The sequence below is a fragment of the Mustelus asterias genome, chromosome 14 (assembly GCF_964213995.1).
Source record: "Mustelus asterias chromosome 14, sMusAst1.hap1.1, whole genome shotgun sequence".
Classification (NCBI taxonomy): domain Eukaryota; kingdom Metazoa; phylum Chordata; class Chondrichthyes; order Carcharhiniformes; family Triakidae; genus Mustelus; species Mustelus asterias.
The window spans coordinates 4,098,932-4,113,364 of NC_135814.1; the positions used below are offsets into that span (position 1 = coordinate 4,098,932).

At 45.9% G+C, this 14,433-nt stretch overlaps 1 protein-coding gene across 3 annotated transcripts in view; it reads right to left on the reverse strand.

Annotated features, from left to right (window-relative positions):
* Window positions 1–14,433, reverse strand: part of LOC144503469 (ATP-binding cassette sub-family B member 6-like) — a 181,796-nt gene that overhangs the window by 8,019 nt on the left and 159,344 nt on the right. For all 3 annotated transcript variants that reach the window (XM_078227807.1, XM_078227805.1, XM_078227808.1), the window contains exon 19: window positions 12,588–12,656. In XM_078227807.1, the coding sequence (XP_078083933.1) occupies window positions 12,588–12,656 (69 nt within the window). The remainder of the gene's footprint in view (window positions 1–12,587; window positions 12,657–14,433) is intronic.

A 14,433-nucleotide genomic window follows, 5' to 3' on the forward strand; every position in this document is an offset into this window, starting at 1 on the left:
CAAGTCCGCAAGAAACTGCAAAGGGTCGTGAATGAAGCCCAGTCCATCACAGAAACCAGCCTCCCATCCATTGACTCTGTCTACACTTCCCGCTGCCTCGGAAAAGCAGCCAGTATAATCGGGGACCCCACACACCCCGGACATTCTCTCTTCCACCTTCTCCCATCAGGAAAAAGATACAAAAGTCTGAGGTCACCTACCAACTGACTCAAGAACAGCTTCTTCCCTGCTGCCGTCAGACTTTTGAATGACCTACCATATGTTAAGCTATGATGTGGAGATGCTGGCATTGGACTGGGGTGGGCAGAGTCAGAAGTCTCACAACACCAGGTTAAGGTCCAACAGATTTATTTGGAATACGAGCTTTTGGAGCGCTGCTCTTTCATCAGGTGAGTGGGCAATATATGAAGCTGATCTTTCTTTACACCCTATGTGATTGTAACACTATATTCTGCACCCTCTCCTTTCCTTCTCTCCTATGTACTCAATGTACGATATGTTTTGTCTGTATAGCATGCAAGGAACAATACTTTTCACTGTATCCCTATACATGTGACAATAATAAATCAAATCAATCAATTGAATGGTGCCAGCCATCATTCAATGGGTAGAACTCTCACCTCTGAATCAAAGACCATGGGTTCAAATCCCACTCGAGAGGCATGAACCCAAAATCCAGACTGACACTCCAAGTGTGGGTGTGTTATACTGTCAGAGATAGCGAGGTCAGAGAATTTGGTGGCAGCCAAATCTCCGTTCACTGCAGCAGGATGGGAAAATCCCGCCGGCGTGAACGGCTGTACCGTTCCAGCCTCCATCTTTCAGATGAGGTGCTAAGACCCCATCTGCTCTCTCAGGTGTGATATAAAACCCTATGTTGGGACACCTTGTTGAAGTTGTACAAGACGTTAGTAAGGGCACACTTGGAATGCTGTGTATAGTTCTGCTTATCCTAATATGGAAAGGAAATGATTAAACTGGAAAGAGTGCAGAAAAGATTTACTAGGATGCTACCGGGACTTGATGGATTGAGTTATAAAGAGAGGCTGGATAGACTGGGACTTTTTTCCCTGGAGCGTAGGAAACTTAGGGGTGATCTTATAGAGGTCAATAAAATAATGAAAGGCATAGATAAGATAGATAGTCAACATCTTTTCCCAAAGGTTGGGGAGTCGGGCCCAGATTTAAGGTGAGAGGCAGTTTTTACACACAGAGGGTGGTGAGTATCTGGAACGAGCTGCCAGAGGTAGTAGTAGAGGCGGGTACAATTTTGTCTTTTTAAAAGCATTTAGACAGTTACATGGGTAAGGTTGGTAGAGAGGGATATGGGCTAAATGCAGCAATTGGGACTAGCTTAGTGGTTTAAAAAAAGGGCGGCATGGACAAGTTGGGCCAAAGGGCCTATTTCCATGCTGTAAACCTCTATGACTCTAGTCGAGGTAGGTGAGTTCTCCTTGGTGTACCTGCCAAAATTTATCCCTCAACTGACACACTGGAAAAGGAGATAATCTGGTCATTACCACACTGCTGCTTGTGGGATCTTGCTGTGCACAATTTCAGCTGCTGCATTTCCTATATTACAACAGTGATTTTGAAAATACTTAATTGGCTGTAAGACTGAGCCCCTATTCATACTCAAGGGGCAGGGGGGAGGACAACTATTATCCAAGTAACTATTTCTGATTGAACAGCTGTGACCAGTGATTCGGCAGAGTTTACCATGAAAGCAGGACTGTGAAAACTTTTAATTCATAACACAAAAGTGAAAGATTGCAGATGCTGGAAATCTGAAATAAAGACATAAAACACAGGAAATACTCAGCTGGTCAGACAGCATCCTGCAACAGAGTTAATGGCCACGATTCTCCCAAAAGTGCTGAATTGGCGGGAAAACTGTTCTAAATCCCGACTGTTCTGACAGTTCAGTTTCTCACCTGAATCTCCGCACTCTGTGCCAGTCGTGAATCTCATTAAAAACCCTATTCGCCGGAGTCTGACAGTTCTGGAACTCGGTGCATGCGCAGTGGCCCCGATCTGCCAGACTCCCCGTTTGCTGGCCAGCCTGATCGCTGGCCAATCAGGGACCCCCGCAGTGTTGCCCCTCGAGCCCTCCCCCCCCACGGCCCGATCGCGGCCCCCACAACAATTCCCGGGCCAGCTCTGACCCTCCCTGTCCCGGAGCACCCCAATGTCCAGGTCCCATGCCCCAGCAGTGGCGATCCCCCCATCCCTCTCACCCTGGCAGACCCCCCCCACCCCCGCAATCGTTGCCCTCCCTCCATCCCAGACCGATCCCAATGCAGAGTAGCAGCGGGACCCCCAGCCCCACTGATCACCCCTAGGCACCGCCCACAATAGGCCCCACCCCCTTAGCACTGCCTGATGCCCAGTGGGCAGTGCCAAGGTGCCCCCTGGGCATGGGCAGTTTGCCCCTTGGGCAGTGCCAGGGGGCACAGGCTGGCACTGTCAGGGTGCCCATGTCCAGGGGGCATCACCACCACCCCCACCGCCCGTACCCCTGGGGGGCCCCGATTACCCCCTTCATTCCGGCAGGGTCTCCTGCTAGTTCCCCGAACGTGGGGAGCGAGTGAGAACCCCACCAGAATGAAGTACTCCTGGTGGGGTGAAAGGTCCCGACAATGAACAAATAAACATACTTAAAATGCATGCAGAAAAGATTTAAATGACTTACCGGCCTTCCTGCCAGTTTCCAGTGTGGTCTGACCGGCAACTGTTCGTTGGCTCGGGAGATGCGCATGCGTTCTCGGTGCATGCGCAAATCCCTGTTCAAGGCCGCAGACACATGTCTCCCACCATGACCTGACAGAAAAGTTGCTGGTCGCCATGGGAGAATCACGGCCAGTGCTTCAGCTCTGTGATCTTTAATCAGATCTCTAATCAATAAGCTCCTGATAAATGAGCAATGGATTTATAGTCATGGAAACACTCTCGATCTTGGATCCAAACTCCATGAGTGAGAGAGCCATGAAGTTGAATCTTACTGTGGGTGTTGAAATCCCAGTGTCGGGACCAAACAGAAACTTCCCCAGCAGTGGGAATGTGTTGGGGAGCCTTCTCGATGCAACTTTCCACTATTTAACCCCCCACCTCCCAGCCTGTTACCCTGGTTTAGGGAAATCCTGCCCCTGTAGCCCCACAGTGACACAAAGAACAAAGTAAATTACAGCACAGGAACAGGCCCTTCGGCCCTCCAAACCTGCACCGACCATGCTGCCTGAGTGAATTAAAACCCCCTACCCTTCCGGGGACCATATCCCTCTATTCCCATCCTAATCATGTATTTGTCAAGACTCCCCTTATAAGTCACTACCGTATCTGCTTCCACTACTTCCCCCGGCAGTGAGTTCCAGGCACCCACCACCCTCTGTGTAAAAAAACTTACCTCGTACATCTCCTTTAAACTTGGCTATTCTTCAATCCTCTGGGACCTCCCCTGCAGCCATTGAGGATACAAAGATGGCAGCACGGTAGCACGGTGGTTAGCACTGCTGCTTCACAGCTCCAGGGACCTGGGTTCGATTCCCGGCTTGGGTCACTGTCTGTGTGGAGTTTGCACATTCTCCTCGTGTCTGCGTGGGTTTCCTCCGGGTGCTCCGGTTTCCTCCCACAGTCCAAAGATGTGCAGGTTAGGTTGATTGGCCATGCTAAAATTGCCCTTAGTGTCCTGGGATGCGTAGGTTAGAGGGATTCGTGGGTAAATATGTAGGGATATGGGGGTAGGGCCTGGGTGGGATTGTGGTCGGTGCAGCCTCGATGGGCCGAATGGCCTCTTTCTGTGCTGTAGGGTTTTTAAGATTCTAAGATTTCTCTCAAGGCTCCAGCAATTTCCTCCCTTGCCTCTCTCAGTATTTTGGGGTGTATCCTATCAGGCCCTGGAGACTTGTCTACCTTAATGTTTCTCAAGAACCCCAATACCACCACCTTTTTGATCTCAACATGACCCAAACTATCTACACATCCTTTCCCAGACTCATCATCCACCAAGTCCTTCTCTTTGGTGAATACTGACGCAAAGTACTCATTTAATATCTCGCCCATTTCCTCTGGCTCCACGCATAGATTCCCTCCCTTGTCCTTGTGTGGGACAGCTCTCTCCCTGGCTACCCTCTTGCTCTTTATATATGTATAAAAAGCCTTGTGATTTTCCTTAATCCTGCTGGCCAATGATTTTTCATGACCCCCTTTAGCCCTCCTTACTCCTTGCTTAAGTTTCTTTCTACTTTCCTTGTGTTCCACACTTGCTTCATATGTTCCCAGCCTCCAAGCTTTGACAAATGCTTCCTTTTTCTCTTTGACTCGGTTCACAATATCTCTCGTTATCCAAGGTTCCCAAAACTTGCCACTCTTATCCTTCATCCTTACAGGAATGTGCCGGTCCTGAATTCCTATCAACTTACACTTGAAAGCCTCCCACATGCCAGATGTTGATTTGCCCTCAAACATCTGCCCCCAATCTACATTCTTCAGTTCCTGCCTAATATTGTTGTAATTAGCCTTCCCCCAGTTTAGCACTTCAGCTAGAGTCATCCAGAATTAGTTCAAATGAAACCGATTGAATCCCAAACTGTGTCATTCTAAATTTCATACTGTGGGAAATATCATAGAATCCCTACAGTGCAGGAGGAGGCCATTTGGCCCATCGAGTCTGCACCAACCATAATCCCACCCAGGCCCTATCCCCGTAACCCCACATATTTACCCCGTTAATCCTCTGAACTAGGGTTAATTTAGCATAGTCAATCAACCTAACCCACACATCTTTGGACTGTGGGAGGAAACCAGAGCACTCGGAGGAAACCCACACAGACACGGGAAGAAGGTGCAAACTCCGCACAGATAGTGACCCAAGCCGGGAATCGAACCCGGAACCCCGGCGCTGTGAAGAGCTGTGCTAACAACTGTGCCACCATGCTGCCCCATATAAGTCCCAGTTTCTGAAAGGTGCAGTTTGCTTTAAGATTGGGAACTGAGAGTAGTGATGTCCACATTGGTACTTTGGATTGAGAACGACACATGCAGGATGTCAGGCTCCTGAGGAGTGAGGGGGATGTAGAAAGACAGAGAGAGAAAAAGACAGAGTGAATGGGCAAAAGGGAAAGAAAGAGAGGAGATACACAGAGTGCGTATCATTCCCAAGAGGAAGCAGAGCTCTGAGGGGGTTTTGCTTTCTGGCTCGGAGGCAACGGTAGGTTGCAAAGTCTCAGTCAATCTATGAATAGCACTAACCCAAGTGTGAAGTTTATTTTCTGCACTGTGTGCTTAAGTAAACATTGAGCCCATTAACTGTAGCAAGGGGAAGGCTAACAACCTGTCTGATGAAACACGGCCTGGGACAGGAAGAAACTAAATCCTCAATTTTCAGGGGCAGGCAGGCCTTTGAAGGAAGCAGGAAATGTAAAGTTCATTAAAGCCTTTCAACAGAGATAAAGAGCTGAAGAATTTCAGACAGGAATTAAAACTTCAATAACTGTGCGAGGGTACAGCCTCTCTCTGGGCCATTTTAGGGTGGGGAATAGGTTCACAACAGCAGTGTTGGATTAATGGACTTTGTTTTCTGACAGTGGAGGGAGAGAGAGGAGGATAAATCTAGCTTTGCTGCAGGAACTCTGATAGGACTGAATTCAGATGTATGGTTCTGAGACACTACAAGTCTTGCATTGGGATATATAAGTGAACCTTTAATAAGAGTGCCACAAATATCCTCAGCAAAACTGCATCTCAGTTAACTTATTTACGGTGGAGTTTCGATCTGCTGCCTAAACAGCATAATTGTAAGAAGTTATGAATCGGGATTCAACACCCTGGCCCAATTTTTGCCATGATGGGGAGCTTCTCCCCTGTGGCCAAAGATCCAAAGTCCCACCCTGAACATGGCACTTCCCATTTTCATGGCGGTGGGAATGGGGGTGGTTTGCATTTTGCACATAGAATAGAATCCCTACAGTGCAGAAGGAGGCCATTCGGCCTACTGAACATGCACCGACCGCAATCCCACCCGGGCCCGAACTCCATAACCCCACGTATTAACCCTGCCAGTCCCCCTGACACTCAGGGGCAATTTAGCACGGCCAATCAACCTAACCCGCACATCTTTGGAATGTGGGAGGAAACCCAAGCAGATATGGGGAGAATGTCCAGACTCCGCATAGTCACCCAAGGTTGGTGCAGTTAATATGCGGTTACTGGAGGAGCTGGCCACTTAAATCATCCTCTGTCCGCATTCAAATCAGAATTGGTAGCCCAGGAGAATGAAACCTGAAGTGTGCAAATTAGACCTGATATGAGCAAGTCCAAACATTGTGGATTTGCCTGGATAGCCAGGGTATACCTTTGGAGTTGTCCCAAGACATCTTTGGGGGAATTCAAGTGCTCTTTGGAATTGTTAAAAGTAGACATAAATATGCACAAAAGGTGCATAAACCTATTAACTGTTAAGCTTAGGGGTACTGTCAAAAGTGTCAAGAGGAACTGTCAAAAGCATTCGTAAAAGGGAGCCGTCAAGGCATTTAAAACTCCCGCCCTTTAAATCTCTGCAAAAGCTGTCTGCGTTGTTCGAAAAATATTGCTTGTACTTTCACTCTGTTGACTAAGTCTAAGGGCTTCCATTACTCAACTACTGCTGCATGATTGATTTCACAACCATCCATTACCATAGTAGAGTGCCTGCCAATTCCATTTGATTGACAGCTACAAGTCTTTATAGACTCTTTGAAGTGGATTAGGAATTCCAATGCTTGTTATAAGGCTTAATGGAGTCGAAGGAATTTAAATTTAGTAAATGGGTTTTTATGAATGAGAGTGTTTTATTCAATAGGGTGAAGTCTGCAAAAGACACTTAGAAGTTTTTTCTATTAAACTTTATTTTATCTCATCCTTGCATGGATCCTGAGGTCTGCGCATGGTAGATACTGGTTGAGTTGGCATGGTAAGTGCAAGAGCAATGGGTGGCGGATGAGGGGGTGTGGATTGGCATAGACTATAAGAAGTCATGAAGGAATGAGGGGCCTTAGAGGGTGGGTACAGGGCATGATATGGCACAGAGTGTGTGCGAGAAGATGGGAAATTAGGGATTGAGGGACATTTGGTGTTTTATTCTTTAAAAATAATTTTGGACACAGTGTCAGACTACCTCCTCAGTGCTTCCGGGGACCGGGAATCTGATGTCCGCCATTTTAAAAGTCGGGTTCACGGAACTAGAATTTCTCCCAACTCTAAGCGAGGACAAAAATCCAGGCCCACGTCTCTCCTTCAAGCATTTTTCCCAAAGTGCAAATGTGTCTTCAGCTAGCAGAATCTGTTCGCTGTATTTGTTTCAGAGAAGTCTGTGTGAAATTTATATTAATGATTTGGATGAGAATATAGGAGGCATGGTTAGTAAGTTTGCAGATGACACCAAGATTGGTGGCATAGTGGACAGTGAAAAAAGTTATCTCCAATTGCAATGGGATCTTGATCAATTGGGCCAGTGGGCTGAGAATGGCAGATAGAGTTTAATTTAGATAAATGCGAGGTGATGCATTTTGGTAGATTGAACCAGGGCAGGACTTACTCAGTTAATGGTAGGGCATTGGGGAGAGTTACAGAACAAAGAAATCTAGGGGTACATGTTCATAGCTCCTTGAAAGTGGAGTCACAGGTGGACAGAGTGGTAAAGAAGGCATTCGGCGTGCTTGGTTTCATTGGTCAGAACATTGAATACAGGAGTTCGAATGTCTTGTTGAAGTTGTACAAGACATTGGTACGGTCAAACTTGGAATACTGTGTGCAATTCTGGTCACCCTATTATAGAAAGGATATTATTAAACTAGAAAGAATGCAGAAAAGATTTACTCGGATGCTACCGGGACTTGATGGTTTGAGTTATAAGGAGAGGCTGGATAGACTGGGACTTTTTTCTCTGGAGTGTAGCAGACTGAGGGGTGACCTTATAGAGGTCTATAAAATAATGAGGGGCACAGATCAGCTCGATAGTCAATATCTTTTCCCAAAGGTAGGGGAGTCTAAAACTAGAGGGCATAGGTTTAAGTTGAGAGGGGAGAGATACAAAAGTGTGCAGAGGGGCAATTTTTTCACACAGAGGGTGGTGAGTGTCTGGAACAAGCTGCCAGAGGTAGTAGTAGAGGCGGGTACATTTTGTCTTTTAAAAAGCATTTAGATAGTTACATGGGTACGATGGGTGGGCAAATGCGGGCAATTGGGATTAGCTTAGGGGTTTTTTAAAAAAAAGGGCGGTATGGACAAGTTGGACCGAAGGGCCTGTTTCCATGCTGTAAACCTCTGTGACTCTATGACACTAAATGCGACATGGAATGCTAAGGTTTATCCTGCAGCATAAGTGTCACAAGGAGACCCCAATTCCCATTATTTACCTGTCTGACCACACGAGTTACAAGATAAACATATCCTGGTTAGGGTAAACGGCTAAAATTAACAACAGGAATTAGTCTTGAACTGCTAATCACTTGAGCACACTTAATCAAGTCACCAGGATAGAATTATACAAAGCAGTAACGTTTATTTATATCGTGAATTTAAAGCAGTAAAGCTTATCAAGGTGCTTCTCAAGAGCATTCCCAAACAAAATTTGACACTGGAAATATTAAGGGAAGAGGTTAGCAATAACCTGCTCACTGACACTCAGTTTGGGTTCTGCCAGGGTCACTCAGCTCCTGATCTCATTAAAGCCTTGGTTCAAACATGGACAAAAGAGCTGAACTTCAGAGGTGAGGGTAGAGAGGCTGTCCTTGACATCAAGGCAACATTTGACCAAGTGTAGCACCAAGGAGCCAGTGTGCCAGTGCGTTAGGTTGGCACTGCCAGGGTACCAGGCTGGCACTGCCCAAGGGGGACCATACATGATCCTTGCCAGTGAGAACCTTCATAGCGAGGCCACAGAGGCAGGTGAGCCTGGACGACTGAGTCCGGGCTCAATTGTAATATTTAAATTCTAATCTGAATAGAATTTAGAAATTACAAATCAGCCGTGCGTCCAAATCTCACCTGATATCTGGTACTGGTAAGATCGCGAGAGGTGAGAAATCGGCCCTCTCGTCATCTTACCGGCTCGCCCCACTAGTGACTGGTGAAATCGTAAGATCGCAGCCTATGACTCTAGTGACCTTGTCCTGCCAAGAGATGCCGAGGGTAGGTCTGAGGCAGCAAAGGTCGAAACCGTTCAGCCTTTTCTCCTGCCTAACATATATTGTCCACTATTATAGAGGGGTGTGTTAAAGACTCAGGTTTCATAGATTTGCAGTTTTGTGTTCTCGGTTAGGTTGCTGTGGTTCCACACACTGTTACTCAGCTTGGACATAACGGCTGTAACTTTTGCGATGTGTGTGTTGATTTCAGCATCAAGTGACAGATTGCTGGTGACTATGGAGCCTAGATATGTGAACCTATTAACAATCATCAGCATCACATTGTCAATGTTGACAGCTGGCGGCGGTATGGCAACATCCTGGACCTCATGCTGCAGGTCAAGCCAAACTCTTTTACGGATGCGAGTGTGGCATGGTGGCACAGTGCTTAGCACTGCTGCCTCACAGCATCAGGGACCCAGGTTCGATTCCCGGCTTGAGTCAGTGTCTGTGTGGAGCCTGCACGTTCTCCCAGTGTCTGTGTGGGTTTCCTCCGGGTGCTCCGGTTTCCTCCCACATTCTGAAAGACACGCTGGTTAGGTGCATTGACCGTGCTAAATTCTCCCTCAGTGTACCCGAGCAGGTGCCGGAGTGTGGCGACTACGGGATTTTCACAATAACTTCATTGAAGTGTTAATGTAAGCCAACTTGTGACACTGATAAACAAAGTTAAACTTAAAAAAAACTTAAAGACTTAAGAGAATCCTTAAGGTGTTCCGCAGTATGGAATGCTACTGCAACATCATCAGTATTAAGAAAATCCTTGATAAGAACGTGGCGTTTCTGTCTTGGACCTTAGGTGAGCAAAACTGAACATCTTTCCATCAGTTGTGGTGTGTATGTGTAGATAACATGAAGGCATCAGCAGAGCAGAATGTGCCAAGAAGGGTCGATGTCAGTGCATAACTTTGTTTTACCCCACTGTGGATTTTAAAGGATTCTGAAGTCATAGCTGACCATACCCATGATGGTGTCACAATCGCACTGAGCAGCTTTGGCAGGCAGCCAATTTTCTCAGATACCTAACCAGGCCGCCTCTGCTCACATGGCCGAATGCCTTGGTGAGATCAATGAATGCAATATATATGATCCGCTTTGTTAATGGCATTCCTCACGCAGCTGCCAGATTGAGAAGATCATGCTAATAAAACATCTTCCAGTTCAGAAACCGCACTGGGATTCGGGGTGGATGTGTTCAGCCAGGATCTGATGAGGGCAATGTTAGACTGATTAAAATGCAGTACGGAATGGAGGTCATTAGGTCCATTGCGCCTTGCCAGGTCTTTGAAGGAGCTTTCCAGCTGGTTTCACTCCCCCGCTGCTCTATCCCCATAGTCCTGCAAATTTCTCCTTTTCAAGTATTGACTCAATTCTCTTTTGAATGTTATTATTGAATCTGTTTCTAACGCCCTTTCAGGAAGTGCACTCCAGGTTATTAAGAGTGCGGTGCATTAAAATAAATTCTCCTCATCTCCTCCTCTGGCTCTTTTGCTAATTACCTTATATTTGTGCCCTCAGGTTACTGGCCGTACTACTAGTGGAAACAGTTTCTCCCCATTTACTCTATTAAAATCTTTCATCATTTTGAACACCTCTATTAAATCTCCCCTTATACTTCCTTGCTCCAAGGAGTTACATCAAGTCTACAGCACAGAAGGTAATTCAACCACAGTGGTCTCTCCTGATGTTAGTAGTCCATACGAGCCTCTTCCCACACGCTTACATCAACTTATCCTTCTATTCCTTTCTCCCTCATGTGCTTATCCATCTTTCCCTTAAATGCATCAATGGAACTCGCCATGTGGCAGTGATTTCCATAATTTCACCACTCTCTGGGTAAAGACATTAGCCCTGAATTCTCGATTGGATTTATTAGGGATTATCTTATATTTCTGGCTCCTGGTTTTTGAATGCCCTCCATGTGGAAACATCTCTTTGTCTATCGAGCAAATGCCTTTGTTATTATAAAGGTCGCAATTATGCCATCCCTCACTCTTTCCCCTTTCCAGAGGGAAGAGCCCCAGTCTGTCCACACGTTGCTGATAGATATAACCTTTCAGTTCAGGTATCTTCCTTATAAATTCTTGCTTACATCTACACCAGTGACTGGAACTGTTCATGGTACTGCAAACTGCGATTTAACCAAGGTCCTAAACAAGTTTAAAAATACTTCCCTGCTTTTCAATTCTAGCCCTCTAGAAATAAATCCTAATGTTTGGTTTGCCATTATTATTGCCTTATTAACTTCCCTTCTACTTTTAGTGCTTTGAAAACAACCTAAGCATTGATGGTCTCTCCAGATACCTGAAGTTACACAACATTTGGGTACAATCACTGATCTTTTCTTTCTTCTCACTTTCACCTCTGCTGATTGGGGTCAGTTTCATTGGTACTCCTTTGTACCTCAGCCAAATGGCTACCAATCAGATGAGAGGTTTGATAGCAAATGCTGGCAGGCTATGTGATCATAAAAAGCATTACAAGGCAACTCAATCTCGTCCTCTCCCAAAGTTCTCACCCTTCCTCTTTGAGGGGCACTGGACAGTGATCAGAAACTAGAAATTTCGCGACTATTCCTTTCTTTTTTTTAAATTATTTGTTCGTGGGATGTGAGTTTTGCTGGCTGGCCAGCATTTATTGCCCATCCATAATGGCTCCTGGGAAGGTGGTGGTGAACTGCCTTCGTGAACTGCTGCAGTCACAGTGCTGATAGGAAGGGCATTCTGGGGTTTTCAACCAGCAACAGTGAAGGAACAGTGATATATTATAGGCAGCACCTTCCAAATCTATGAGTGTTACCATCGAGAAGGACAAGGGTGGTAGATACCTGGGAACACCACCACCTTGAGGTTACCCTCCAAGTCACTCACCATCCTGATTTGGAAATATATCGCCGTTCCTTCACTGTCGCTAGGTCAAAATCCTGGAACTCCCTCCCTAACGGCATTGTAGGAACCTACACCTCACCCCACAGTAGCAGTTCAAGAAGGCAGCTCACCACCATCTTCTGAAGGGAAATTAGAGATGGGCAATGAATGCTGGACTAGCCAGTGATGCCCACATCTCGCAAACTGAATTCTAAAAAGATGTCAGTCTTCCTTTTACTGAACTGGAAGCAGTGTCATAATGCATCCCAATTCTGTCCTCACCCGCACTCTGCACACTTTCCTGTAGTGGGGGGAGGGGGGGATGGTTAGTGGCAAGCAATCAGCAACCAGCAGAGTCTTTACTTAATCCTTGACTGACACCCTCAAATATAGCCATTGTAGTAGAGATGAGCTAATGGCACAGACTGGAAACTGAAGGGAGAATCCCTGTATTGGTCTTCGTCTTTACCACCTGGGGAAGCTGTACTGAATTAGCCATCGCCCTCTCTGGCCCAGTATTAAATGGGAGCGGGAGTGCCCTGTTAAATGGGGTGCTTACCTTCCTCTTTCTACTATCCGTCCGTTCTGAAGCACCAAGATCTGATCTGCACCGATTACTGTTGACAATCTGAAAGAAAGAGTAAAGAAAATTCTCAAACTTTTTTTTCAGGGATAGAAACAAGGGAGTAACTACATGACTTGAAGAAGCTCCATTCATCTAATCTCCTTCCTTTGCTCACCGCATATAAACCTGCATTCAGTCCATATCTGAATTCTGTTAGTTACTTACACAATTCACTCAGTAACAATTCTTCAGACCTTTCAGGTGACTGATAAATAACATTAGTTCAGGTTAAAGCAACCTTGAAAATGCTGAAATTAACTTGAGTTTCCAAACAACTTTCTTGTAGCCAAAGATATTTGCCTCAACATTAGCCGATACAGATCACCAGATTCTGGGTTCTTGCTGAGTAAGAGTTTTAACAACACCAGGTTAAAGTCCAACAGGTTTATTTGGTAGCAAAAGCCATTCTTGCTGAGTCCCAGCCAGGGCAATTGCAAGAATGCAAGAACTGGGTTCTGTGACTGGGTCATAGAAAGAAAAATCAAATCAGGCTTCTGCTCCCAAATTCTGTCCAATGGTTTTGCATGACCGTGTGGAGGAGAACCCTCCCTGGCACTCACCTTCAGAGATGAAGAATTGATGTTTACATAAGGTTACGGGACCCTGTTAGCCTGTCCGAGCAGAACAAAAAGGACAACAGAAAAAAGACCAACAAAGAAAAGAATGAAGGGAAAAGGGATCAGAAAGTGTTGGCCCTTGTTCAAAAAAGGTTGCAAGGACAAGCACAGCAATTACAGACCAATCAGTTTAACATCAATGATGGGCAAGCTTCTAGAAACAATTACTCAGGATAGAATTAGTAGTTACATGGGAAAATGTGGGTTAATTAGGAAGAGTCAGCATGGATTTCCAAAATAGAAATCGTGTTTAACTAACTTGCTGGAGTATTTTGAAGAGGTAACAGAAAGGGTTGATGAAGGAAATGGTGTTGATGTGGTATATATGGACTTTGAGAAGGCATTGCTAAATTATCCAACTGTTTATCTGACATTCTGTACAAGATGAATAGAAATTCCCTCCAATTAAATATTGGGAAGTATAAAGCCATTGTTTTCAGTCCCAGTTACAAACTCCCTAGTTACTGCTGGAATTAATCTCCTTGGTAAAAATCTGATTTTAAGCCTGTCTGTTCGCAACCTTGAGAGGCGATGGTCTAGTGGTATTATCACTAGACTATTAATCCAGAAACTCAGCTAATGTTCTGGGGACCCGGGTTCGAATCCCGCCACGGCAGATGGTGGAATTTGAATTCAGTAAAAGATACAGAATCACAAAATCCCTACAGTGCATCGAACCTGTACCGACAACAATCCCACCCAGACTGTAGCCCCATAACCCCATGTATTTACCCTGCCAATCCCCCTGACACTAAGGGGCAATTTACCATGGTCAATCCACCTAACCCACATATCTTTGGACTGTAGGAGGAAACTGGAGCACCCGAAGGAAACGCATGCAGACCTGGGAAGAATATCCAAACTCCGCACAGTCACCCAAGGCTGGAATTGATCCGAGGTCCCTGGTGCTGAGAGGCAGCAGTGCTAATCACTGTGTCACCGGGTCATCCTAATCTGGAATCAAGAATCTACTGATGGCCTTAAAACCATTGTCGATGAAAAACCCACCTGGTTCACTAATGTCCTTTAGGGAAGGAAATCTGCTGCCCTTTCCTGGTCTGGCCTACATGTGACTCCAGAGACACAGCAACGTGGTTAACTCCCCTCCTGTCTCTCCAACCCCACAGCCCTCTGAGGTCCCTGCAGTCCCTTGATTCTGGTCT